The sequence below is a fragment of the Vespula vulgaris genome, chromosome 2 (genome assembly GCF_905475345.1).
Source record: "Vespula vulgaris chromosome 2, iyVesVulg1.1, whole genome shotgun sequence".
In the NCBI taxonomy this organism is placed as follows: Eukaryota; Metazoa; Arthropoda; class Insecta; order Hymenoptera; family Vespidae; genus Vespula; species Vespula vulgaris.
Genome location: NC_066587.1, coordinates 2,119,559 through 2,142,993, shown reverse-complemented (window position 1 = coordinate 2,142,993; position 23,435 = coordinate 2,119,559). Strand labels below are relative to the sequence as shown.

The window sequence follows — 23,435 nt, the reverse complement described above, 5'->3', positions numbered from 1 at the left end:
GTATCGTTACTAATTCGTATGATAGACGGCACTGTAATATCATTCTAAACGACGCTGTCATTGTACTCTGACAATCATAAATTCAAATGAGAGAATATTCGATAAATATATCGATTACTCGTTATCCGAATCGATTTAGTTCGATATAACACTCGATCTCGCTATGCTTACATTTTCGAGTTATCGCATTTATATATGGTATAAGACAAACAGTGGAGAGGAGGTGTGGGTGGAGTGACGATTGTAGTATTATATCTCTTGTATTTGCCGCGACGTAGAGAGAAAGAAAGAGAGAGAGAGAGAAAGAGAGAGACAGAGAGAGAGAGAGAGAGAGTCTCGCGTTAAAAGTTATTGAAATTATCATATTGATATATTGATAACACTGATATCGTTGTTCGTTAATATAATAGAAAATCTTCATAAGGCGTAATTTTATAGCAAAGTGAAACATCGTTATCGTCTTATGCATCATAATTTTTAATTAATGGTATGTATTATTTGATCATCATAAAACGGATATCTAAATGCTTTTTTTACTTCTCAAATAGTATCTTCTTTTTTTTTGAAGTAAAAGATGTATGAAAATCAAATTTTTATTTTTTTTCAGATTTCCGTGTTAACAGAACTTTAATTTGTTTTACATTGCGGCCTTAACAACTTTCATATATGTATGTATATCGCTATGAACAACAACGACAACTGGATATTTATCACTTGTTGTCAAAAAGATCATCGTCGTCGTCAAGAACACGAGATGAATCAAATAATCGATTTGGGTGAAGGACTATCGAAAAGATACTAGCAATAAAGTGTTAAGTTGTTCTCATCAATATGGCGGCGAATCTCGAGGAAGAACAAAGTTTACGCGAGTGCGAGGAATACGTTCAAAGACATAACATTCAACAAGTTTTAAAAGATTGTATAGTGCAACTCTGTGTGGGCAGACCTGAAAATCCAATATCGTTCTTGAGAGAATATTTTCAGAAATTGGAAAGGGTATGTATCAGAAATAATCTTAATCTTTAATTTCATAACCTTACATGTAAATTTTAAACAACATAATTGTTTTAAAACAAGAACGTTAGAATAATATAAGAGAATCAATTAGATAATGTGAATTACGTATTTTTCTAAATAACTCAATGTATTGTTAAAAATATTATTATATTATAAATCTTATTGCAAGTTATTAATTTATTAGGAATCAATTTTTAATAGAAATCAATTTCTAAACGATACTAAAAGTAGATGACAAAAGATATATATAAATCATGTTACTAATAATTATATTTGTTCGTGTGCAATTTTACTTGTTCGTATCAACTATCAGGAAATGTTAAAAACTTGATCTTTCTTTATAAATTTGTTGCACGTTGCTTCAGAATATATATATATATATATATATATATATATATATATATATATTTATTTATTTATAATATACACAATTTTAATGAACATTCAAATACTATATACTTGTGACGACATATATGTAAAACACCAAAATCTTGTTTTCTGTTGCGATTACAAGACAACCTTAAGATAAATTTAATCATTAAGAAAGAAATACAAGAATCCTAATTAATATCGAAGACAACGTATTTACTGCGACAAAACAAAAACATTTCTAAAAACAATATGAATTATAAAAACCTGACTTTACTACATATTATGATTGTAGCAATATATAATAGAAGAAAACTATATAATTAGACTAAACGTTGATAAGACTACGTTACATGAGATTTCGTACATTCAATGTTTCTTTCCCACTATATAATAACAGCCTTGTAGTTAGTATATATGCTCTTTTCTTATACGTCATCAAAAAATATCTTGATCGTAGAGTATAGTAATAGTAGGTAGAAAGGATAGGAGTGGGGATAGAGGAAGAAAGATGAAATTGGTACGGCGCGATAACGATGACGTAAAATCACGGCCATGACGACATCGAGCGAAAGGTACGCGAGCGACCTCGACACGCGCATTAACATCCACAGCAGAGACAGATAGACAGACAGACAGACAGACAGACAGACAGACAGACAGATAGATAGATAGCAGCAGTAACAGCATGCACACATACAAACACAGATGAATTTAAAAGAGAGCAAAAGCTGCTCTTCGGCATCGCCGACCGAAGATAAGCCGCATACGAAGCATGTGCAAACGGGGTGACGCTTTCCGAGCGGAAAAGGGTGTTATCCTGATAGAGAAAATTATTATTTATCCCTTGTAAGTGCATGCATGCATAAGAGGAGAAAGTATGAGACAAAATGTACGAGAGAGAGAGAGAGAGAGAGAGAGAGAGAGAGAGAGAGAGAGAGAGAGAGAGAGAGAGAGAGAGAGAGAGAGAGGAAAGGTTGAAGCTTCGCGCGTAGATGAACATATGAGAAAAGAAGAGAAGAAATTGGGTGGGGGTAATAAAAGACAGAGCGAAAGAGAGAATAGAAGGGGAAATGGGGAGGTGTAGTAGGATGGATGGATAAAGGAGGGAGGAAGGGGAAACGTGTTGTACAGGGGCCACGGATCTAAACATAGCATATGCTCGAAATATAACGAGGCAGAACCTTAGCCAGGAGGCATACAAACGTAACGCGTACACACATCGACGTCGTTTTCCAAAAATTTGGAAACTAAGGGGAGAGAGACAGGGAGAGGGGAGAAAGAGAGAAAGAGAGAAAGATCAAGACATCGAATACGATGTTTAGTTCGTAGACATCCGCTGATAAATTAAACGCTCGATCAATGTGCTGTTAGTTCGCTTGCTCGTTGATTCTCTGCATTCTCACTTTCGATCTACAAATACGATTTTACTATATAACAAAGGGGTGGTGAAAGAGAAAGAGAGAGAGAGAGAGAGAGAAAGCATCTGTGTTGCCGCCGTAGCGGAAAAGCAAGTAGCGCGGGATCGAGCGTCGTGTGTTGTAGGGTCATCGGTTAATCAGATTCAGGGAAGCCTTAGAAGGTAACGCGCGAGAGAAAAAGTACCAAGCGGAACGTCAATCTACGAACGACAACGACCGAGGATTAACCTATCTCTTCTTTTTATTTTTTATTTTCTATATTCGGTATAGGAGATACAAATTCTCGACGATTATTTATTTATATTTTTTTTACTTTCTTCTTTTGGAAAAACTCATCATTTTTAAGTAATTGCGTCGTACGCGCACGACGCGTAACGAGTCGCGGCGGCACATATCTTTTAAAGATCAACGTAGTACAAAAAAGAAAGAAAGAGAGAGAGAGAGAGAAAGAGAGCGCGCGCACGTTTTCGACTGAATTTCATTTATATTCTTACGTGCCGAACCAAAAACGACGAGAGAAAGAGACGCATAAAGGATGAATCACCAGGTATGTGTGATGTCGTCTTTTAGAAGAAGAAAGTATACAAAAAGAAAAGAGAGAATTTATATATTGATAAGTTCGAAGAAATTTACGTGTTTCTTTTTTGTTTTTTACACCGATAAAATCTTTTGAAACGTTTAAAAAAAGGCGCGGGTCTATTTTTTTTTCTTTTTCTCTTCTATCTTTCTTTTTCATTCTTACAAATTGACATACGCTTTTATATCTTATTACTTGCCACTTTTCTGTTATATTAAAAATCCTTTATCATTAAAATATTCATAAGAAATCAACGATATTTAATGTTCGTTAAAGCATCGTTACATATCCGATATTAATGTTTATAAAAGCACTCGTTCGTAAAAACGCCAACTGACCTATGCCATTATTCGCTAACCTTCCCTTCCCCGCAACCCTGTTCTTCATATATGGTCCGTATTATATTATTTAACTATTTAATGCTTAGAGAAAGAAGAGGGAGAGGAAATAACATGAAAAGATAATATGACTTGTCAATCAAAATGGAATTGTTTTTATCGCATCCTTTATAAAAAAAATTATGATTTTATAAAATATTTGTTATATTAAATTTCGATACTTAATGATTTAACGTTGGTAGGAATGAAAGGATAGAGAAAAGATGTTTAGGTTAAAAAGATTTTAAGATGTGATTTTAACTGTAAATCTTTTGTTATTAAATTTTAGGATCTAATTATAAAAGGACTTATAATGTTGGACATTAGAGAGAAGATGATTTTTAGGTTAACAATAATTTTTCTGTTTTTCCTTTTTTTCATAGATCTTAAAAAGATTATTATTTTAACATATGAATTATAAAATTTAATAGGAACAAGCTCACGATGCTAAACAACAAATCGCTACGAGTCCCGAGGACACGGAGGATATGCCTGCCGGTCAACAAGGACCACAAGTTCCAAGACGTCGTGGTGGTATCTCGGCAGAGCCGGTATCAGAAGAAGATGCTACTAGCTATGTTAAAAAAGTTGTACCAAAGGATTACAAAACAATGGCTGCTTTGAGCAAAGCTATTGCTAAGAATGTTCTCTTTGCTCATCTTGATGAAAATGAACGATCTGATATATTCGACGCTATGTTTCCCGTTACCTTTTTACCTGGAGAAGCGATAATACGTCAAGGTTAAGTCCTAATGCGCGTATATATAGGGTGGCGGAAGTTCCTAGACCTGTAATCTTATAATTAAAAAAAAAAATTAATCTAAAAAGTTGAAAAGGATTAATTGATTTTTAAAATTACCTAGGAACTTTTGATCTATTCTGTATAGATAGTCATATATGTATATATGTATATATATATATATATACACTCTGTCTCTCTCTTTCTATTATTTCTTTCTTTAACGACGTATATATGTGCGTGTATATATATACACACGCAGATACATATGTATATATATATATATATATATATATATATATATAGGTTTTGCTTGAATTTATTGATTTTTTTGTCTTCCTTAAAGGTGACGAAGGTGACAACTTTTACGTAATCGACCAAGGCGAGGTTGAGATATTCGTTAATGGTGAATTAGTAACGACGATTGGAGAAGGTGGAAGTTTCGGTGAACTCGCATTAATTTATGGAACTCCACGTGCCGCTACAGTTAGAGCAAAAACTGATGTTAAATTATGGGGTATAGATAGGGATTCTTATCGTAGAATTTTGATGGGTTCGACGATAAGGAAACGAAAAATGTATGAGGAATTTCTTTCTAGAGTCTCGATTTTAGGTACATTGTTGATTTCTTTTTTCTTCCCACCCTTGTTTATATTAATATCTAATAGATGATAAGAAGTATAAAAGTACCGACATAAACTTCTTCTTTTATTCATAGAATCTTTAGACAAATGGGAAAGACTTACAGTGGCTGATGCCTTAGAACCAGTTGCGTTTGATGACGGAGAAATGATAGTAAGACAGGGTGAACCTGGTGAAGATTTTTATATCATTGTTGAAGGAACTGCTGTAGTCTTACAACAACGCTCGGAAGGAGCGGAACCACCAGAACCTGCAGAAGTGGGTCGTCTGGGTCCATCCGATTACTTCGGTAATATAAGTATTTTTTTCACATTAATTTCACATTAATTACTTTATATGTGTATATATATCAAACGATTGTTATGATGATATTATTTTTGATCTTTTTATGCATTTATCTAATATATATATGTATTGATATATGTAATAACAATTAATAGGGGAAATAGCATTACTATTGGATCGGCCAAGGGCAGCAACGGTCGTAGCTAGGGGTCCTTTAAAATGCGTCAAATTAGACAGAGCCAGATTTGAACGTGTCTTAGGACCGTGCGCTGACATTTTGAAACGCAACATTACTCAGTATAACAGTTTTGTATCCCTTTCGGTATAAATTCAATCTACAAGAAAAAAATCATACAGATCATATCGATTCCAATTTTTCAGACTCTATGCTTCAACAACAACAACAACAACAAACATAATGTTAACATTTTTTCTATTTCGTTAATGCTTCATTTGTTAAAATGCATAATATATGTCGAGTATTATTAATATACATACATATTGTATATCATTAGGAGAGAAAAAAACAAAATGAAAAAAAAAAAACACTTAATATATAAGATTATTATAACGCACTGTATAGTAGTTAGCGACTCATCAAAGCGAAATCATCTGGTTATCTCGTATAAACTGTGTTCCTACGAAGTGCTCATTTTTTTTACTATTGTCGAAAAATCTCTATATTATTGTTTATTGTTTTCGTTTGAAAATTTGTATTCTATGATAAGTATACGTTATATTTACACGCATGTGTCCATACAGTATTATTACTTTTGTAACAATGTCGCTGGTCGACAGTGATAAATATTATGATATTCGAATGAGTATCGAATTTCTCTGTTTGTGGTGTATGTGTTAAATGATAATTTCAACATTTTCTTTTTTGACTTAAATATTCTTTGTGCATTGCATTGCTATAATATCCTCATAAATATATGAAAGCATATACATATATCAATTGATTATTTATTATAACAAGATTGATGAGTGATTAAACGAGTCGCGATCTATAATTGAAAGTGCGTTTAGATTTGATTTATCGATAACACAAAATGTTCGGAAAATTAAATAATTTATTATGCACAACATCATACATGTATTTTATCTTACAATTAAATATCTAACCCCCCCGATTTGAAAATCTTACAGATTTTCCTTAACGTTAAGAAAAGTATTTTAGTTTCTTAATTGGGCAACAAACTGATGTATGTTTACCTCTTTGCACTAAATATTATAAAACTAGAACTTGGTTGGTTCGCAAGATGCATATATACAAATGTCCAGCATAAAAAAAAATGATATTAAAGTTTTTTCGCGGATGTAATCTTCTTTGAGTATTTCTCTCTCTTTTTTTTTTTTTTTTTTTTTTTTGCTAAAAAGAAACAGTAGCTTCCATCATCCTCATTGTATCCTATAGATATTGATCTTCTTGCATCAAATCTCAATCACCACTCATTTTTGTATGTTCTATAGTGCTGCTGTCTTTGAAGTTTCATGATTTTCTTCTACCTTCCCATAGAGAATATTCCATGAGGAAATACACTTGTTAAATTGAACATATAGTTCGCCCAGACACATCAGATTAAAATCTTCAGAAATTTGTTCCTCTTCGTACAATTGGTAGTTTTATCCTTATAAAAAGTGTGTAGCAAAAAGAATGATCTACACATTACCAAGAATTCGAAGAATTCATTGGAATACCTGGCACCAGACATAAGGAGAAAAATTTGGGCCTTTTCTTTTAGCCGAACGACGGGAAATAGAGAAGAAGAGAAATTTTTATGAAGAAAACAAGTTTTATACCCTCTCTGACTGATTCTTCACAAGTTTCGGTTTCATACCGACTTGGATTGAGATATATATATATAAGATATTTTCATAGAAATTATAAAACTATTTGATCTTTCTGGCTTTTTTCTTCGTTTTTATAATATCTAAACCACCAATAATCATTATGAATTTTATATTCCCTACTCTCTTGTAATTCATAATTCCAAAAGATAATCCTCAACGCACGCGACAATAATGCACAAATTTCTCGAAGAATGTTTCAAGTAGTAAAATTTTGCTTGGGCTGTAAACCATTTCCAATCGATGACAATGATTGAAAATTATTCAAAAGAATTGGTTTATATCAGCTCTTTAAGCAAGAAAAATGAATGAACCCGTATCGATTTTAGAATATATGCATATGTATATGGATGTGCAAGTAAGAAGTTGCACATACATATTATGTCGAATCAGGAAACATATGCATATACATATGTATGCACATAGAAAGTGCTTCTCGATTTAATTATTGCCATTCACTTTGCGATTTATAGCGAAGTAGGCAAGAGAGATTTCTTTACCAACCACCTAGACAACCACTGCTTGTTTTACAGTCGATTAGACGCCGTTCAGGATCAGCATAAACCAATGTAAATTCACTGACAAATTCATAGAACTTGTCCAAAGATTCAAAGGCCAATTCTGCTACGATGAAATCAACCGCCAAATTTTGCCGGTAGCTAAACAGTAGAAGAAATACAAACGTTAGACGAATAAATATACATATATATATATACATATATGTATGTATGCATGTATGTATAGATACATACATTTATGTATATATAGAACAATATAAGATATGAATAATAAACATATACATAAAAAAAAAATTCAACTTTCAGCTGCAGTACCCTGTAACAGAAATCTTCATAATTATAATTTCACTTTCTCTCTTTCTCTCTACTTTTTAAATATGTACCTATATCATTAAATCTAATTTGTGTATTTTATACAATTTATGTATATAAACATAAAAATAATTAAATATAAATAAATGTATATACATTTTTACTGTTATATTCAAGCTTCTACTCTTCAAAAAGTAATTGTATTTGTAATTTCTAACTAAACATTTTTATTTCATACTTTAGTCTTATCTTAATCAGAAATTGTTAGATTAAATATTGAAAACTAGGTACGTATATGCATCGCATCAAATATAATATCACTATACTGTTAGTTAATATCAAGATATGCAATGATAAATAATTTGAAAATAATGTTGTACTTACGATTTTATCATTTGCTTCAAAGCAATCTTCCGCTCTCTAGCAGCAAACCAATCCATCAGAAAAGCAGCCATTCTTGGTGCACTTCTGTATAATTTGAATAAAGCATGAAAATTACCCAGCCACCAAGCTGAGCGAACTTTCAATGCATGTTTAATGCACTCATCTTTTTTGTCTTCTCCATTAAGTGATGCTAAAATTGTTGTCAAATCTGTAATGAATAAAAAAAAAAAATTATATTAGAAAATTTCATATACAGACACATTGTTATTATATGATCGTCTATATTTACCTAAAGTATTTTTTGTAAAGATATAATACAATATACGGTACGCCACAAATTCGCATCGATTTTCACCACCCACATCTTGATATAACATTCTTAATTGTGTTTGACATTGATTAAATTCTTCATGATCCCCACGTTCTAAAGCTACACGAGCGTGGGTTTCATAAACATGGACAGTGAATGCATCTCTGATACCTTGCACGGTAAGATCTTGTCGAATAGATTTTAATTGGTCACAAGCATATCTGTAGTCTTGTTCCACTACCCAACGATTCTTGACATAGGCCAACGAATTTTGAAGAACACTTACCGGTCGAATTGCAGATGGGGCTGGAGCCTAAAAGATTATACAGATGTAACTTTGTTTTAACAATAATATATATATATATATATATATATATATATATATATATATATAAAATATATTATTGAAATGTCTTACCGATGTAAGGCGTAAATACGGTTTTTCTAAGTCCTTGCAAGTTCCAACGATGTGAAGTCCGGTGAAGTCAAACTCAGCGGTCGGATCATCTCTAACGCTACTGTTGAATGTCCTAGAAATGGGATCGTTAAATCGTGCCGCACGTTGCTGAAGTTTCTCCTTGGATCCTAGTTCATCGCTATTGCCTGAAGCTAAACCAAACTCGGAATAGAAATGTGATTTTGTCTGCTTAGTCTTCTTGGTTTTCTTGTTGTTGTGATTTTGTTTATTTCGCGTTGATTTTTTCGTTTTCAACGATTTGCTGTCATATTCCCGATCGCTAACGTTAGACGAAGAGGACGTGCTACGCCTGTACTTCCTTAAGGGGGGACTACGTGAGTGAGAACGTGACCTCGACCTCGACCTCGACCTTGATCTTGACCTCGACCTCGACCTCGTTTTCGATCTTGATCTTGATCTCGATCTCGACCTCGATCTCGACCTTGATCTTGACCGCCTATGAGTCACAGAGAGACGCGCGCCAAGCCTAGCTCCAAGAGAAGTGGAAAGCCCTGACTTGCGCAAGCCTCCCTGTGTATTTGCCAATGGATTAACCAAAGGATTATTCAACTTTAACGCCGGCTTCTGAGGCTTTATCGTCATGGTCATACGTTCACTGTGTATACTAGGTAAAGGCTCTTTGTCCCAATCTTTTACCCAAAGCGAGCCGTCATTAGCAGCTCGTGTTATTTTCCCTTTGAGTATAATTTCAACCTGATCCTTGTCAACTGCCGTTTTGCACTTTTCATAACACCTGTTCACATAATTCTTTAAGCTGTCAGGCCAATCCCCAACTGGATTAGCATTCGTTGCAACAGGGGGAGTACCTCCCACTGGAACACTAGTATTCAGAGATGCACTGACCGCTGTAGTGGCAGGTGCAACAGGATCAGGAGATTCCTCAATGGGTGGAGGGGGTGCAGCTATTTCATGTTGAATAGGAGGTAAGGGTGGTAACTCCACTTTGAGATTGGGTTCCGATACAAAATTTGTTGTATTGTTTCCCTGAAAGTTATTGTTGAATTGTGCTGCTAGATTTTTGTTCCTCTTACGTTTTTTCTTTGCAGCTCCACTGTTGCCTGATTGAGGAAATCCTAATCCAACTTTCTTGTTCTGTAGATTGAATCGAACTTGTCCATTGTATTCTGAAAAGGATAGTCTTATTTAATTACATTGATTTTGACACGTAAGATTTTAATAATTTTATAAAAAATACTTACGAGAGAGGTCATTATGTACTCCGTTCCAATTGCCATAGGAAAATGCACCGTAGACAAATCCAGAATGAGGCTGCATCGATGGTTGTACCTGGTTATGTTGCTGAGTAGGTTGTAGAGGCGGCGGAGGACCAGGAGGTAGAGGAGGGAGATCGGAATCATCGTCTAAAGTCATAGGGGTCCCAGGTACTGGAGGCTGTTGATGAAGTTGTGGTTTTATTTGATTATTTCCCTGTGAATTCTGCTGCTGAAGAGGCTGTTGTTGTTGTTGATGTTGTGGATGTTGCTGCATTTGCTGTGGATTAAAAGCATGCCCATAGGCAGGCATCATCGTGTGATAATAATTAAACATTTGACCTTGATGCGGTACTCCTTGATATCCTGTCCCATATAATTGTCTGTAACAAAAAAGAAAAAGAAAAAAAAAAAATTAATCATAAAATAAAAAATTGGAAAGTATAATACTTTCTAAATAAGAATGAGAAACAAATGACTTATTTATTTTTTTATTAAGAAAGAAATTAAGTCTTTGTGACAAGTCATCTTGTTCTATCCAATTGACAGATTAATATATAATAATTATATGGATTAATACAACATGTATATTTAAGCATAAAACAGGATAATTAAAAACAGAAATATAAATTCTTTAATTTTTATATAAGCTAAAAAATAAATTTTAAATAAATTAAATTTGAATAAAATACATTTAAATAGTTATTACTTCATTTATAACTTGCTTTGAATTTGTTCTACCTTACATATATCTATATCTACATCAAATAAGAATGTATATAAAGAATTGTATCTATAAATAATCGTACTAATCATTATTGCTTTTGTAGTATGTATATATATGTATATATATATATATATATATAATATATATATCATATATATATATATATATATATCATAAGGTCTAATATCAGATTTAATAAATTCTGTTTAATTAATATATATATATATATATATATCTCGTATCAACGATTGAAAACATTTTTTTTTACCCTGGATAAGATGGAAACATAGTGTGCATGTTATTTGGTGACGGATATTGCCACGCCATATTCGCCATTGAACCCGCTCCTAATTGCTGAGGTTGTTGAAATGGCTGCGGCTTCTTCTGAGACGCTAAAATCTCCCCTTCCGACATACTCGTTAAAAAAAAAATCTTGCAACAATTTCTCGACAAAATTTAATTTCACACGTATCACTTTCAATAGGAAATATTGATTATTCCGTTAAAACTACGAATATATTCAATAAATAAATTATTGCAAAACGTATGAGCTTTACGAAACACTACGTAATACGACCCATATTTCCTTTTACAATGTATCATCAAACCGGAAACTTAAAGAATATTACTCATCGAACTAGTGGGAACTAAAGCGTAGCAATGTTGCCAACATAATCTATATACTTACATGTTTAGTAATAACATAACATCGATTTTGTTTTCTTTGACATATTTCGTTATTAAATTTAAAAGACATTCTTATTGATTATATATGCATTTATGTATAATTAAAAATAAAACTTTATTTATAAAAATTTATTTATGTTAATATCTGATTAATATTTAAAAAAAAAAAAGAATAAAGACATCGATTCACGTAGTATGAGTGAACATTGTATCAGTTGGAAGCTCTGATCTGATCAATTTGAAGTTATACGCAAAAAACATGTTATGTAGTGTTCTACAGGTTAAAAATTGTTTTAATTTTTTTATTACATAGTTGTAGAATTTCTAAAAGTTTGTATTAGATATTTTTGTAAAATTGTTAAAAAATGGGAGATTTTCATTCTCCTATGTCTCATATTTCTCCTAATGCAAGGTATTTCAATTTTAGCGTACTTAATTTGAATATTGCATTTCGTTATTTTAATCTTTAAATAGTCTGATAAAGAAATCTTAATAGATTAATAATTTTTAAATAATTTATTTATAGGATATTAACACCTAAACCGCAAGTTCAACAAACTCTTCATTTAAAGCAAATTCAAAATAAAGCAAGGAAAAATATCACATGGTTTTTTATAAATAGTATTCTTCTCAGCATTGTTATCTCTGATATGTAAGATTTAATTTTAATATATAATTAATATATAAATATAGATTATTATTTAATCATATATTATATATATTATAGATTATATGGAGGTACAGCTTATAAACCATTTTTTTGGATTGAATGGTGCTTAGCATCAATATTTGCTTTAAATGCATTTTATCATATAACACAGTATATTTGGACAAATTTTCATATACAACCAATTGTATTAAGTCCACGACAAAAACTTTTATTAGGGATATCAAATGATGATCCACTTTTCAAAAGTGAAACTACTTTACAAAAAATATCAGAATCAAGTACACCTTTGAATTTATCTTGTATAAGTCTTAATAGACGTATGACACCACTCGGCTCCTCGTTAAGTGAAAGCAGTAAGTATAAAAATTTGAATCATTTAACAAATATATTGCAATGTTTGTTAATATATATTGTCACAAATACATCTTTATTTGCCGTATAGAAAAAAACTGTGTATAATTATATTTTGTTGAAGAGGATTATTCAATGAATACATTTGGTAAATATGGCAATCTATCATCTCCAAAATTGAAGCTTAGTCCTGATGGATCAATCAACAAATCTTTAAACTCTTCCATGAATAGTACATTCACAAGTGAACATTTCATACAAAGTGAAGCTGAATTACAAAAATATTTAAAAGAAGCATCAGTACAAAGGAAAACTATACTTTCGACAAATATTGATCAACCTTCCAACTTGTTAAGTTCATTTTGGACGCACCCTGCTATAAGAAGTCCTAACGAAGTTTCTCCTTCATTGAGACGATGCGCTTATCAACTTGCTCCTACTATGTTATCTTTTAACATGGGTAAAGTAATCTGTAGTATATCTGTAAAATAAATTATGATTGTTATAAATAATATCGATTTTTATCTAGATAAATCAAAATCTACAAGTCCTGGTGCAGAAGAAGGAAATTCACCAAGAGGTACTTTTGGCATTCCAGACGTTTGGAGAAAATATAGAGTTGATTCAAATAAAGTTAATGAATGGACTGCTAATCTACGCATGGTACATTTTTTTAACATTACTGTAATTAGATTTAAAATAAATATACTACTTATCTATTTTCTGGAAATTATTTTAGTGGATTAGTAAAACTGTGGTCGAAAGAGTTGCTGTAGAGATTGATAACATATGTTCAGCTTTAATTCGTCATGGTTTGAGTGATTCTCAACCAGGACATATTGGTTTGGATAGACTGAGAAAATTAGCACAAGCACAATTTTTAGTGTCTACGATACCAACGCTTCCAACATTAGTACCTTTTCTAGAATTGTCCAATAATCAAGAATATCTAGTGAAAAGAATTAAAACACTTGCTAAAGGAGGTTCTATGAGCGAATTTAAATGGAATAGTGGAGGTTCGCATAATAGCAAGGAATGGGATTCTAGTTTACCAACTGATTCAGCTGTAAGAAATTATTGACTATTTTTTTGTAGAAGCAAGATTAATTTTTATCAACACAAAATTAAACCTTTATGTATAATTCGCAGATAATAATGCATTTAATAGCAACTTATATGGATACACAATTAGAAGCTCCTTTAGATCAACCAGATGCACGTCCTTTTTCATCAAGATATATGGCTCGATCAGGCATGGATTTACCAAGAAATAAAGGTCCCATAATAATGTCTCAATCTGTAAATCCACCACATTATTGTTTAGCATTATCTGGCGACTCCTTGCCAACTGATTACGAAGAAATTCAACGGGTAAATAAAATACTCCGTATAAATATAAATATAAATATAAATATAAATATAATATATTAATTTAATTCATCTAACATTTGTATTTTTCAGGGTAGAAACAATTTGTTTCACACGCTTTTACTTTTTTTATACATTGTTAAAACTCGTGATCATGGCATGTTAGGACGTGTTAATTTAGGAGCATCAGGTATTAATATCTTATGGGTTATTGATGGCTAAAATATGTGTATGTGTGTGTGTGTGTGTGTGGAAAGAAGAAATTTCTACAATTTCACTTAACATAATTTATACAAATCATTTTAATCTCATCTCATTTTGATGTTTTTCTATGAACAAAAAAATTTTAAGTATATATCAATATATTACATATACTAACAAGCAATTAGCTGATATTTTATAACGTATTTATGTATGTTTTTGTGTATGGATATGTGAGAGAGAGAGAAAGAAAGAGAGAACTACATTTGAATGCTACGAACTCTTTATTCACATATACTTACCATTATGTACAAATAAAGCAGAAATTACGATTCGTAATCAGTAAAGGTATTTCTGTACTATTATTAAATACATTAATATATACTATTTCTTTGTGTTTCTGATTAAACTGACGTCAATAGTGAAAGGACTTAATGTACAGGGCTGAGTACTTTTTATTAAATATATCAATTATTTTTTTTATATATATAAATGCCTATATTTTTTTGTAAGTAAAGCTGAACAATACTATAAATGCACTAATCATGTACCAAACTTTATGATAATTGTCTTTATCGAATTTGATATTTTTCATAGAGAGAAATTTTTTTTCTGATATATTTATTTTCCTCTTTCTGTTAGCATAATAATTAATACAAATAGTGGAATTGTAATTTTTTGAATTAAATTTTTTATCTTTTTCTTTTTTTTTTAATTCCATATTATATTTATATGAAATAATGCTTGATTTACAGCCTTTTATAGAACATAAAAAATAATATATATAATTTGATTTAATATGTACGAAATTATTATTATTATGAAATTTTTCTATGATCGACTCAAAACAATATGATTATTTAAACAATTATTAAACTTCGATATGAAAAAATATCTCAAAAGACGTATCTTTATAAAATATAAACGATTTGTGTATCTTGCCAGTTTTATATTAATATTTTTAACACATTTAATGAATTAAACATTTAAAGAATTATCTATTAAATTAAATAACTTTTTATCGAAGATACATTTATGCATTAAGTAACTTTTATGATAAATATCGGGTTTATAACAGAAATAAGAGGTACATTTATCATAAATGAAAATATAAAAATGTGATTTTGTTTTCAAACTACAATTAAATACTTATCATTCACATAAAACATCAAGTACATGAAAATACAACAGATACAAAAAAAAATCTATTTAATAACAATTTACCATGCATGTCTTTTAATTAAAAATATAATTCCTATGTAATAAATATAATAACAGATAGAATAATTAATTTTTATATTAATTTTGCTACAGACACTTTTTCAATTAAAAATCATGTCATTCTTTCATAATCTATCTCTCTCTCAAGTTATATATACTCAGCCCTGTGATACACAATATCTTAATACAGTTATACTTTTCTTAAACTGCCGACTATGCAAGTTGTATAATTTGCACCTTCGTCTTGTAAAAATAAACTTTAGTATAACGTATCATACATAATTATAATTACAATCATATATCACCGCACCAAGTATGCATTAAAAATGGGCCTGTAAGGCTTACTTATTTAATACATGAAAACTTCATGTCTCTGTGTATACAGTATACAAGATAGTCTTTTTCTTTGTTTTGAGATTAACAGTTTTGCTAGAAGACAGAACTAGTTGAATTATCTTAATGTCTTTCCTAATAAAAATGAAAAGAAGAGAGATACTATACGAAGAGACCATTGAGTTCATATTTTCAATCCTCTTTTCATTCGCGCTATAATATTAGGACGCATTCTAGCAAGATCATACATCATTGATTTTTTTACCTTTCTTCAATGATGATTTTTTAATCTTTTATTTCCAAAATCTTTAGACATATTACGACGTTGTAAATATTTTTGTACCCTCGGGTAATATTACTTCGTCACCTACATCTGCAAGAGTTACAGTAAGTGGTAGGATAAGTGGCATTAATATTTCTTGATGTTGCATTATTTGTTGTGTAGTTACTGGTTCAGCTTGTCTAGTAATAGTAATGGTCTTAATATTTTGTGCTTTAACCACCTGCGTTTGAGCAAGAGTTTGTTGTATTCTCTGTGGTGGTTGTTGTGTTTGAACTTCAGTAAGGGTTTGAGTACGATTCTGATTTTGCGAAAAATTTTGTTTACATCGTTTGCTATGCGCATAACGACTACCATTGTTATTAAATCTGCGATCACACGTAGGACATGCATACGGCCTTTGACCAGTATGAATAAAAACATGTTCTTTTAACGACTTTAATCTACGGAAATTTTTTGGACAATACTTGCAATGATACTTGGCTTCACCAGTATGCGATGTCAAGTGATTAGCAAGAGTATCAGCTCGGGCAAATGCTCTAGAACAATACTGACATATATATGGTCTTTCCTGTGTATGCGTTCTCATATGCATTTTTAAATATGCATTTGTTGTAAAAGGTCTAGAACATACTTCACAAACATATGGCTTTATACCATTGTGTGCTCTTAAATGCGCTATTAAAGTAGTCGATTGAGTGAAACTCTTAGAACAGATTTCACATAAAAATCTTTTTGAACTATCCGTTTCTTTGTTTTTCTTAAACGGTCTATCGTGTTTCGATAAATGATTCGTAAGTTGTTCCTCTTTAATAAATCGTTTGGTGCATCTTGTACATTTATATGGTTTAATCATATTATGCTTAGCTACATGAATTTTTAAATGTTCTCTTCTATAGAATTTCTTTGGACATATGTCACATAAATATTTCTTACCTTCGTGTACTTGTATGTGACGTAATAAACCTTTTCTAGATGTGTAATGTTTATTACATTCTGTACACTCAAGGCCTACTATATCTGTCCTTCTTTTTCTAACAACTTTCTCTCCATGCTTTCTTTCTTCAGGACGTGGTTCAATATCTCTTAAATCTTCTTCTGTTAATATTCCTTCAGTTACATGTTTAGCTCTATGTTGTCGGAGCATTTCATTATTTTCGAAACTGTCACCACAAATATTGCACTTCCTAACTTGATCAGGATTTTTTTCTGAACATTTATCATAATGAGCTTTTAATTTATCCTTACGATAAAATTTGACATTACATATATCACATTCGAAATTTGGTTCCTCGTGAAGTAATTGATGTCGCAACAGAGATTTTTTCGTACTATATTTCTTTTTACATGTTGCACATTCGTGATTATCCATCAACCAGTCCAGACCGCTTTCAAAATCTGAATTATCATCGTCATCGTCTTCGATCTTTCCTAATTCCATAACACCTATTCTTTGTTGTTCCTGTTTCTCTACTGTCTTTTTAAATTTGTCCGATCTATCCATCTTCTCAGCTTTTTCATCTTTTACATGTTGCTCCATATGTTTTGTTAGAGTTTGTTTCGAATTACATTTTTTATTACAAGTGGCACATTCTAATTCTTTCCTATTATTAGTTTTCTTTAAAGAATTTTCATGCTTACGATTATGATGGGCATCCATATTGATTAAATCATTATTATCGTCATCTTCGTCATAATCTTCTAACCCATCTTCTGTTTTTATTTTATCAATAATCTTTTGTGCAGCTTTAGCTGCCACTCGTTTTATACGTTTATTAGGATCATATTCTTGTCCGTGGACGAAAGTCTTATGATTAGTCGCTATTAGATGATTACGTAAAGTCAATTCGTTTCCAAAGGTTTTATTACATTGCGTACATTTATACGTTTTTATTCTTCCATGCTGTTCAGTGTGTCTTCGTAAATGGTCTTTTCTTGTAAATTGTTGACAACATACTTTACAGCTGTATTTTGAAACCATATGTGTGTCGATGTGCCTCGAAAGAGATTTCTTGTGAGAACAGGTTGACGGACAGTGCGGACATTTGGATTCTTTTGTTTCTGCCCACTTTTCTTTATCTTCAGCATCATCAATATTATTCTCAACTTCCGAATCGTCTTCATTATCGCCTTTAATATCTTGTTCTTCATCATCTTTGTTAATTATATGGTGTTCTATATTTTCTTCTAAATCTTGATCCATTAACATTCCTTCTACTACATGTTTTGCACGATGATTTTTTAATTGCTCAAGCTCATCAAACTGTTCATTGCAGACATTACATTTTAAGATAATATGTGAAAGTGCATGCTTTCTTAAACTTCGTCTTGTATAAAATTTTTCCGAACATTTGTCACATTCAAAAGTTTCCAAGTGAGATTTCTTTCTTTGTTTTTCTGTTTCTTGATCACCTTTGTCTTCTTCATTCTCATTATATACTTCCTCTTGCTTCATTCTTTTTCTATATTCATAATCTGAATATTGTGAATTACTGTGGTTATCAAAACCTAAACTATGTTCGTCTTCATGAAATGATATTTCAAGAGGCATAGAATCTTCTTTTTCTCTTTCATGTTGTTTAAGATGTTTGCTGAATGAAATTACGTATAAATATTCTTTCCCACAATATGGACATTTGTTAGCCTTTTTTCCAGATGGTGGCATTTTTGGAGAAGTATTAGATACCTTTGGTGACTTTTCAGGCACTTTTTTAAGAGACAAAGCTCGCCTGATTTCCTCATGTGAATGCATATGTTCTTTCAATACGTTCTTAGAAAGAAATTGTTTGTCACAAAGATAACACATGAAGTAAATCTTTTCTGACCTATCAGCTTGTGCCCGTTTAAGACGAGAGCTAAGATTCAAATTTTCGAAATAATTTTCTTCGTCGGAATCTCTGTCGCTTGTAAAATTTCGTCGCGATGATTTTCGTTTACTTTTTCTAATTTCAGTCAGAGACAAATCTTTTTCAACGAGCGTGTCAATATTTGTAAGCGGCATATGTTCTGTTTCTATTTTACACCCTTCAAGTATATGTGATTCCGTAAGTGGTTCATTGCACTGCGTTATATTCTCTTTAGATGACTTAGATTCTTGAGAAGAAAATTGTTCATTTATAACATAATCCTGTTGCATAATATAATCATGTTCTTCCGCAGGAATCGCATCTGTACAATTTTCATTAATGCTATCTGGTTTTAATACTTCTTGATTTTCTGTATTATTTACCAACGTACAAGTATTTTCATGTATTTGATTCGTGAACTTCTCTTCGTGATGAGAATTGTTCATTATACTTTGTTGCTCCAATATTTGTGAATTATTTTCTTCTGAATATATAAAAATGTATTTTAATATATTTTTAATTTCTATTATTTTATTCAAACTTTTTCATTAATATAGTATATATATAAATTATATTATAATAGTTTATAAATAATATTATAATAGTTTTTTTATACATAATCAAATATCTTAAAATGATAAAATTTATAACTAAAAATGAACATTATAACAATGTACATTAACAGTTACCTTACCTTCTCTTAATTGTTCTCTTTCTACCAATTTTTCAACTTGTAACAATGCCAATTGTTCTTTCAAGAGAGATTTCTCATTTACTGATTCCTCTGTTAATACTTCAGCGGCATGTTGGTAATGAGATTCTAAATGAATATCATTGATAGCTTCATTTCTGTCTACTTCCAAATGTACTTCAACTTCGTTAAAAAATAATTCTTCTTTAATACCATCAAATCTTTCTCTTAATACATTGTCAGCTTGTTCAACTTGAAGTTTAAATTCATATGCAGATTCAAGTTTATCCGCACATTCATTACAAACACGAGGAGGTAAGCCATCTCCTGGTAACATCTATATAAATGTACAAAAATCATGACATAGCTAGATTAGATATAGCAATAAAATAAAAATAAATTTATTACGATTGTAAAAAAATGAATGTTATTGGATAGCAAAAGGTTTATCATATGTGTCAATCTCAATCAGGAAAGAAAGCGATTCTATAAATGAGACAAAACGAATAGAACATATATAAAAAAAATATATGTATATCATAACACGTATATACATATATACACATATGTATATATATATATATATATATATATATGCACATATATATATATACACGCATATATATGCGCATACCAGACACACATACACACACATACATATAGATACACGTAATCACTATCAATTTATTTTACTGATAAGATCGAAGCTATAATAAAATGTATCAATCACATGTATTTGTTTTTATCTTCTTATGTAGAATTTAACCTCTCAAAACTATTGGTATCTAACCTTAACGTTCGCGAAATTCATCGCTTTAGCCGATAAAGAGGCGACCTCATTTCCTAGAAAGAGATCTCGCATCACCAGGTTACCAAGGAGGCATATACGACATATCTCCACAGTAGACACAATTTCTTGTTCACTTTGCGGCGGATCCGACGTACTTATTTCTACGGCGTCCATGTTTTGTTTAATGGACCAGGCTTATGCCCACTAACACTCCTGGCTCCACTCCACTAAACTCTCAATTCAACCAAACTTAATTCAACTTATTTTCGACTTGCCTTTCTCTTTCTCAGTCTTTATCCTATTATTTCATACACCTCTTCAAGGTGGAGCAAGTGAACGCAAGGTAGTACACGATGATACATGATAATAGTGCTTCTTCGAAACCTTCGCGCTGTCTTCTCTTTATTTGCGCCGTTCTTTTAACATTACTGATACTGCCATCTGGAGAAAAATTATAGAACGACTTTATTAAAAACTACATTGATTTCAAACCATTTCAAACTAAGATTTCGGAATAACCACGTGCGCATAAACGACGATAAACCTATTCATATTTTTTTGTTAACATTACTTTTTTCGAATATGACTCGTATTAATTTCATTGTTCTTAGAATTTAAAAAACCAAAGCTCCTTTCGAAAGATGTTTTATTGATGAAGGAAATAAAAAATATTATTTGTATATCTATTCGTTGCTATAATACAAATGTATTATCTCTATTCAGAGGCGATACAGTTATTCATAAAGCTTTATTCTTTGATAATCGATATTTAGATATAATATTTTTTTTATCGTCTTTAGATAATGTTTATTCTAAATGAACGACGAGAAGACTATGTATGCTGGTGTATGCGCTGCTGCACCGGATCGATTTAGAATGCGCAAATCGTAGAGAACCTAATTTTCAAATAATCGGAAGTATGTGAATGATGTTTGTAGAAAAAATTTGAAATGATAAAAGTGTACAGTTTGCGAATTTTTTTAAGCTTCCAATATTAATAATAAAACTCGATTAAATAAATGTATTATTAGAAGAAAGAATGCACGCTTCGTTTTGGTTTAATGAGCGTGCCATTAGGCAGATATTAGGGTTTCTCTGACAGGTGGGTTATATACCATGATCTTTTTAATCTGAAATTCTTTAATATTTTAAATAATGTATATTTCAATATTGTAAATATAACTTGCTAAATAGAAACAAAAAATATTGTAATACAATGTTCAACTTGTACTTTACATTTTACAAACTCTGTCTTGATACAAATCTTAAAAGTTACATGTACTTTGTCGTTTTTCAGAGCTTTAGTACGATTGAAACTATGACAGAGTTTAATAATATCAATGCCTGGGCAATATTTCGACTAATACAAAGAATTAGGAGCAATGAATCGTAAAATTTATTATCAATCAATTCTGTACAACACTTCTACTTAAAGAATCAATAATCAAAGGAGGTTCATTAGGAAGATCCTGAGGAACATGTTCTTCTTATATACAGGGTGACTCACTTATACATGCCTATCGACAGAAAGTACTTATAAACGATTTAACCATTATAGAGCTTATGTTAAAATAATTTATTTGTTAGATATTTAAAAAATCTTATGTGAATACTGTAATTATATAATTTTTTATAATTACAGTAATGTAACCAATGCTGGGAACAACCAATTAATATTGTCTAATACAGTTGCAAGTGGTACAAACAGAAGTATTTTAGATTTATCCGAATTCAGTGATGCTGAACTGGCAGGTTATAGATTACGTTGTGGAGTTTGGATTACATTTGTATTGGCAACAGGATTTGTTGTAGCAGCAAAATTTTCTTTTGGCCATGAGGTAAACGATTCATTAAATATGTTCTATGCAATTTTACAGGATATCCCAAAATAAGTAGGAAATGTTTTAGGGGCGACTTCAGCACATCTAAACAATAAAAAAAAATTCATATAAACATATGTCCTATTTGATTTGGTTTTCAAGTTATAGCAGATTTAATTTTCAACAAACTCTATCTGCTTACTTTCATAAGAGATGTTCGTATATATATTTGAATTTTTTCAATTGCTTTCTTTTAAACAGGGCCCAGGTTTGGAAATATTTATATTTTGTGGTCTATTGACGCTTCTGCTACTTGCATGTCTGTATTCCATTCTTTGTCGTCGTACTCACGAGAATAGTCATCAAGAAAATCATATTCAAGAGAATCAGATTGCATCGTTAAATAATGCGAGTTTATCCACTACTGAAAATTTAAGACCTATACCAGTTATCAGACAACATCCACCACCGCCGTACCATATAGCTATTTTAATTCCACCACCTGATTCTTCAGACGAAGCTGCTCCACCTTCATACGACAAAGTTATCCGGTGAAAATGCTAATATTGAATCAATAAGGATATATATTATAAATCTTACTTAATTTTTAATACCTTTGCGATAGTTTCATGTCATAAAAAAAACAAAGTATGATAATATAGAGTTTGAATCCAAATATATTCTTAATCTGCTATAAAATGCATTCATTTGAAGTTCTTGTAAGTAATGAACTATCTTATCTCTCTCCACATTAATAAAGAATAAATAATATTGATAATTGGACAAATTTCACAACTGTGATACAAATATAGTGATGCAATGAAAATACCAAACTTGATAATATCTGATGACTCAAAAAAAAATACAATAAGATTTTAGTGGAGATATTTCAGTAAAAAATTAGATAAGATATATATATATATATATATATATATATATATATATATATATACGTTTGC

The 23,435-nt window shown here is 31.0% G+C and overlaps 5 protein-coding genes and 1 long non-coding RNA gene across 11 annotated transcripts; 3 read left to right on the top strand and 3 right to left on the bottom strand.

Moving 5' to 3' along the window:
- The first annotated feature begins 219 nt into the window (after positions 1-219).
- On the top strand, positions 220-6,810 carry LOC127072972 (cAMP-dependent protein kinase type I regulatory subunit). 3 transcript variants are annotated; one of them, XM_051013895.1, is made up of 6 exons: positions 220-487; positions 608-996; positions 4,193-4,502; positions 4,847-5,113; positions 5,219-5,431; positions 5,583-6,810. In XM_051013895.1, the coding sequence occupies exons 2-6, from the start codon at positions 832-834 to the stop codon at positions 5,753-5,755; spliced, it is 1,128 nt and encodes a 375-aa protein (XP_050869852.1). In that variant the 5' UTR covers positions 220-487; positions 608-831; the 3' UTR covers positions 5,756-6,810. The 3 variants fall into 3 exon arrangements, with proteins under 3 accessions (XP_050869852.1, XP_050869853.1, XP_050869855.1); XM_051013896.1 differs by lacking the exons at positions 220-487; positions 608-996 and adding an exon at positions 2,513-3,354; XM_051013898.1 differs by lacking the exons at positions 220-487; positions 608-996 and adding an exon at positions 4,086-4,106.
- LOC127072963 (leukocyte receptor cluster member 8 homolog) lies at positions 6,483-11,832 on the bottom strand. The gene is made up of 6 exons (XM_051013870.1): positions 11,487-11,832; positions 10,480-10,874; positions 9,221-10,404; positions 8,782-9,115; positions 8,493-8,700; positions 6,483-7,937 (listed from the first exon to the last, which is right to left on the bottom strand). The coding sequence occupies exons 1-6, from the start codon at positions 11,630-11,632 to the stop codon at positions 7,775-7,777; spliced, it is 2,430 nt and encodes an 809-aa protein (XP_050869827.1). The 5' UTR covers positions 11,633-11,832; the 3' UTR covers positions 6,483-7,774.
- Positions 11,833-12,130: 298 nt separating this feature from the next.
- LOC127072967 (transmembrane protein 209) lies at positions 12,131-14,882 on the top strand. Its single transcript, XM_051013885.1, has 8 exons — positions 12,131-12,317; positions 12,432-12,557; positions 12,633-12,928; positions 13,051-13,386; positions 13,456-13,589; positions 13,666-13,992; positions 14,076-14,297; positions 14,388-14,882. The coding sequence occupies exons 1-8, from the start codon at positions 12,271-12,273 to the stop codon at positions 14,514-14,516; spliced, it is 1,617 nt and encodes a 538-aa protein (XP_050869842.1). The 5' UTR covers positions 12,131-12,270; the 3' UTR covers positions 14,517-14,882.
- LOC127072958 (zinc finger protein 845-like) lies at positions 14,761-21,063 on the bottom strand. 2 transcript variants are annotated; one of them, XM_051013858.1, is made up of 3 exons: positions 20,657-21,063; positions 19,870-20,203; positions 14,761-19,659 (listed from the first exon to the last, which is right to left on the bottom strand). In XM_051013858.1, the coding sequence occupies exons 1-3, from the start codon at positions 20,828-20,830 to the stop codon at positions 16,367-16,369; spliced, it is 3,801 nt and encodes a 1,266-aa protein (XP_050869815.1). In that variant the 5' UTR covers positions 20,831-21,063; the 3' UTR covers positions 14,761-16,366. The 2 variants fall into 2 exon arrangements, with proteins under 2 accessions (XP_050869815.1, XP_050869816.1); XM_051013859.1 differs by having other exon boundaries at positions 20,932-21,063.
- A 123-nt stretch (positions 21,064-21,186) lies between these two features.
- Positions 21,187-23,363, top strand: LOC127072979 (uncharacterized). 3 transcript variants are annotated; one of them, XM_051013908.1, is made up of 5 exons: positions 21,187-21,362; positions 21,457-21,758; positions 21,954-22,154; positions 22,299-22,494; positions 22,738-23,360. In XM_051013908.1, the coding sequence occupies exons 3-5, from the start codon at positions 22,135-22,137 to the stop codon at positions 23,029-23,031; spliced, it is 510 nt and encodes a 169-aa protein (XP_050869865.1). In that variant the 5' UTR covers positions 21,187-21,362; positions 21,457-21,758; positions 21,954-22,134; the 3' UTR covers positions 23,032-23,360. The 3 variants fall into 3 exon arrangements, with proteins under 3 accessions (XP_050869865.1, XP_050869868.1, XP_050869866.1); XM_051013911.1 differs by lacking the exon at positions 21,187-21,362 and having other exon boundaries at positions 21,398-21,758; positions 21,954-22,153; positions 22,376-22,494; positions 22,738-23,363; XM_051013909.1 differs by lacking the exon at positions 21,187-21,362 and having other exon boundaries at positions 21,398-21,758; positions 21,954-22,186; positions 22,738-23,363.
- LOC127072981 (uncharacterized) lies at positions 22,030-22,812 on the bottom strand. Its single transcript, XR_007785637.1, has 2 exons — positions 22,679-22,812; positions 22,030-22,581 (listed from the first exon to the last, which is right to left on the bottom strand). It is a non-coding gene; the product is annotated as an uncharacterized LOC127072981 (long non-coding RNA).
- Positions 23,364-23,435: the final 72 nt, after the last annotated feature.

Bases quoted from the DNA above. Each gene is read 5' to 3' on its own strand.
- LOC127072972 (XM_051013895.1), top strand. From the start codon at position 832: ATGGCGGCGAATCTCGAGGAAGAACAAAGTTTACGCGAGTGCGAGGAA. The intron at 997-4,192 runs GTATGTATCAGA...AAAATTTAATAG, and splicing joins ATTTTCAGAAATTGGAAAGG to GAACAAGCTCACGATGCTAA. The intron at 5,432-5,582 runs GTAATATAAGTA...AACAATTAATAG, and splicing joins GGGTCCATCCGATTACTTCG to GGGAAATAGCATTACTATTG.
- LOC127072963 (XM_051013870.1), bottom strand. From the start codon at position 11,632: ATGTCGGAAGGGGAGATTTTAGCGTCTCAGAAGAAGCCGCAGCCATTT. The intron at 10,405-10,479 runs GTAAGTATTTTT...TATCCTTTTCAG, and splicing joins AGTACATAATGACCTCTCTC to AATACAATGGACAAGTTCGA. The intron at 9,116-9,220 runs GTAAGACATTTC...ATAATCTTTTAG, and splicing joins CGTATTTACGCCTTACATCG to GCTCCAGCCCCATCTGCAAT.
- LOC127072967 (XM_051013885.1), top strand. From the start codon at position 12,271: ATGGGAGATTTTCATTCTCCTATGTCTCATATTTCTCCTAATGCAAG. The intron at 13,993-14,075 runs GTAAGAAATTAT...TATAATTCGCAG, and splicing joins GTTTACCAACTGATTCAGCT to ATAATAATGCATTTAATAGC. The intron at 14,298-14,387 runs GTAAATAAAATA...TGTATTTTTCAG, and splicing joins ATTACGAAGAAATTCAACGG to GGTAGAAACAATTTGTTTCA.
- LOC127072958 (XM_051013858.1), bottom strand. From the start codon at position 20,830: ATGGACGCCGTAGAAATAAGTACGTCGGATCCGCCGCAAAGTGAACAA. The intron at 20,204-20,656 runs GTTAGATACCAA...ACATTTATATAG, and splicing joins TGAATTTCGCGAACGTTAAG to ATGTTACCAGGAGATGGCTT. The intron at 19,660-19,869 runs GTAAGGTAACTG...TTATATATTCAG, and splicing joins AAGAGAACAATTAAGAGAAG to AAGAAAATAATTCACAAATA.
- LOC127072979 (XM_051013908.1), top strand. From the start codon at position 22,135: ATGTTCTTCTTATATACAGG. The intron at 22,155-22,298 runs GTGACTCACTTA...TTATAATTACAG, and splicing joins ATGTTCTTCTTATATACAGG to TAATGTAACCAATGCTGGGA. The intron at 22,495-22,737 runs GTAAACGATTCA...TCTTTTAAACAG, and splicing joins AATTTTCTTTTGGCCATGAG to GGCCCAGGTTTGGAAATATT.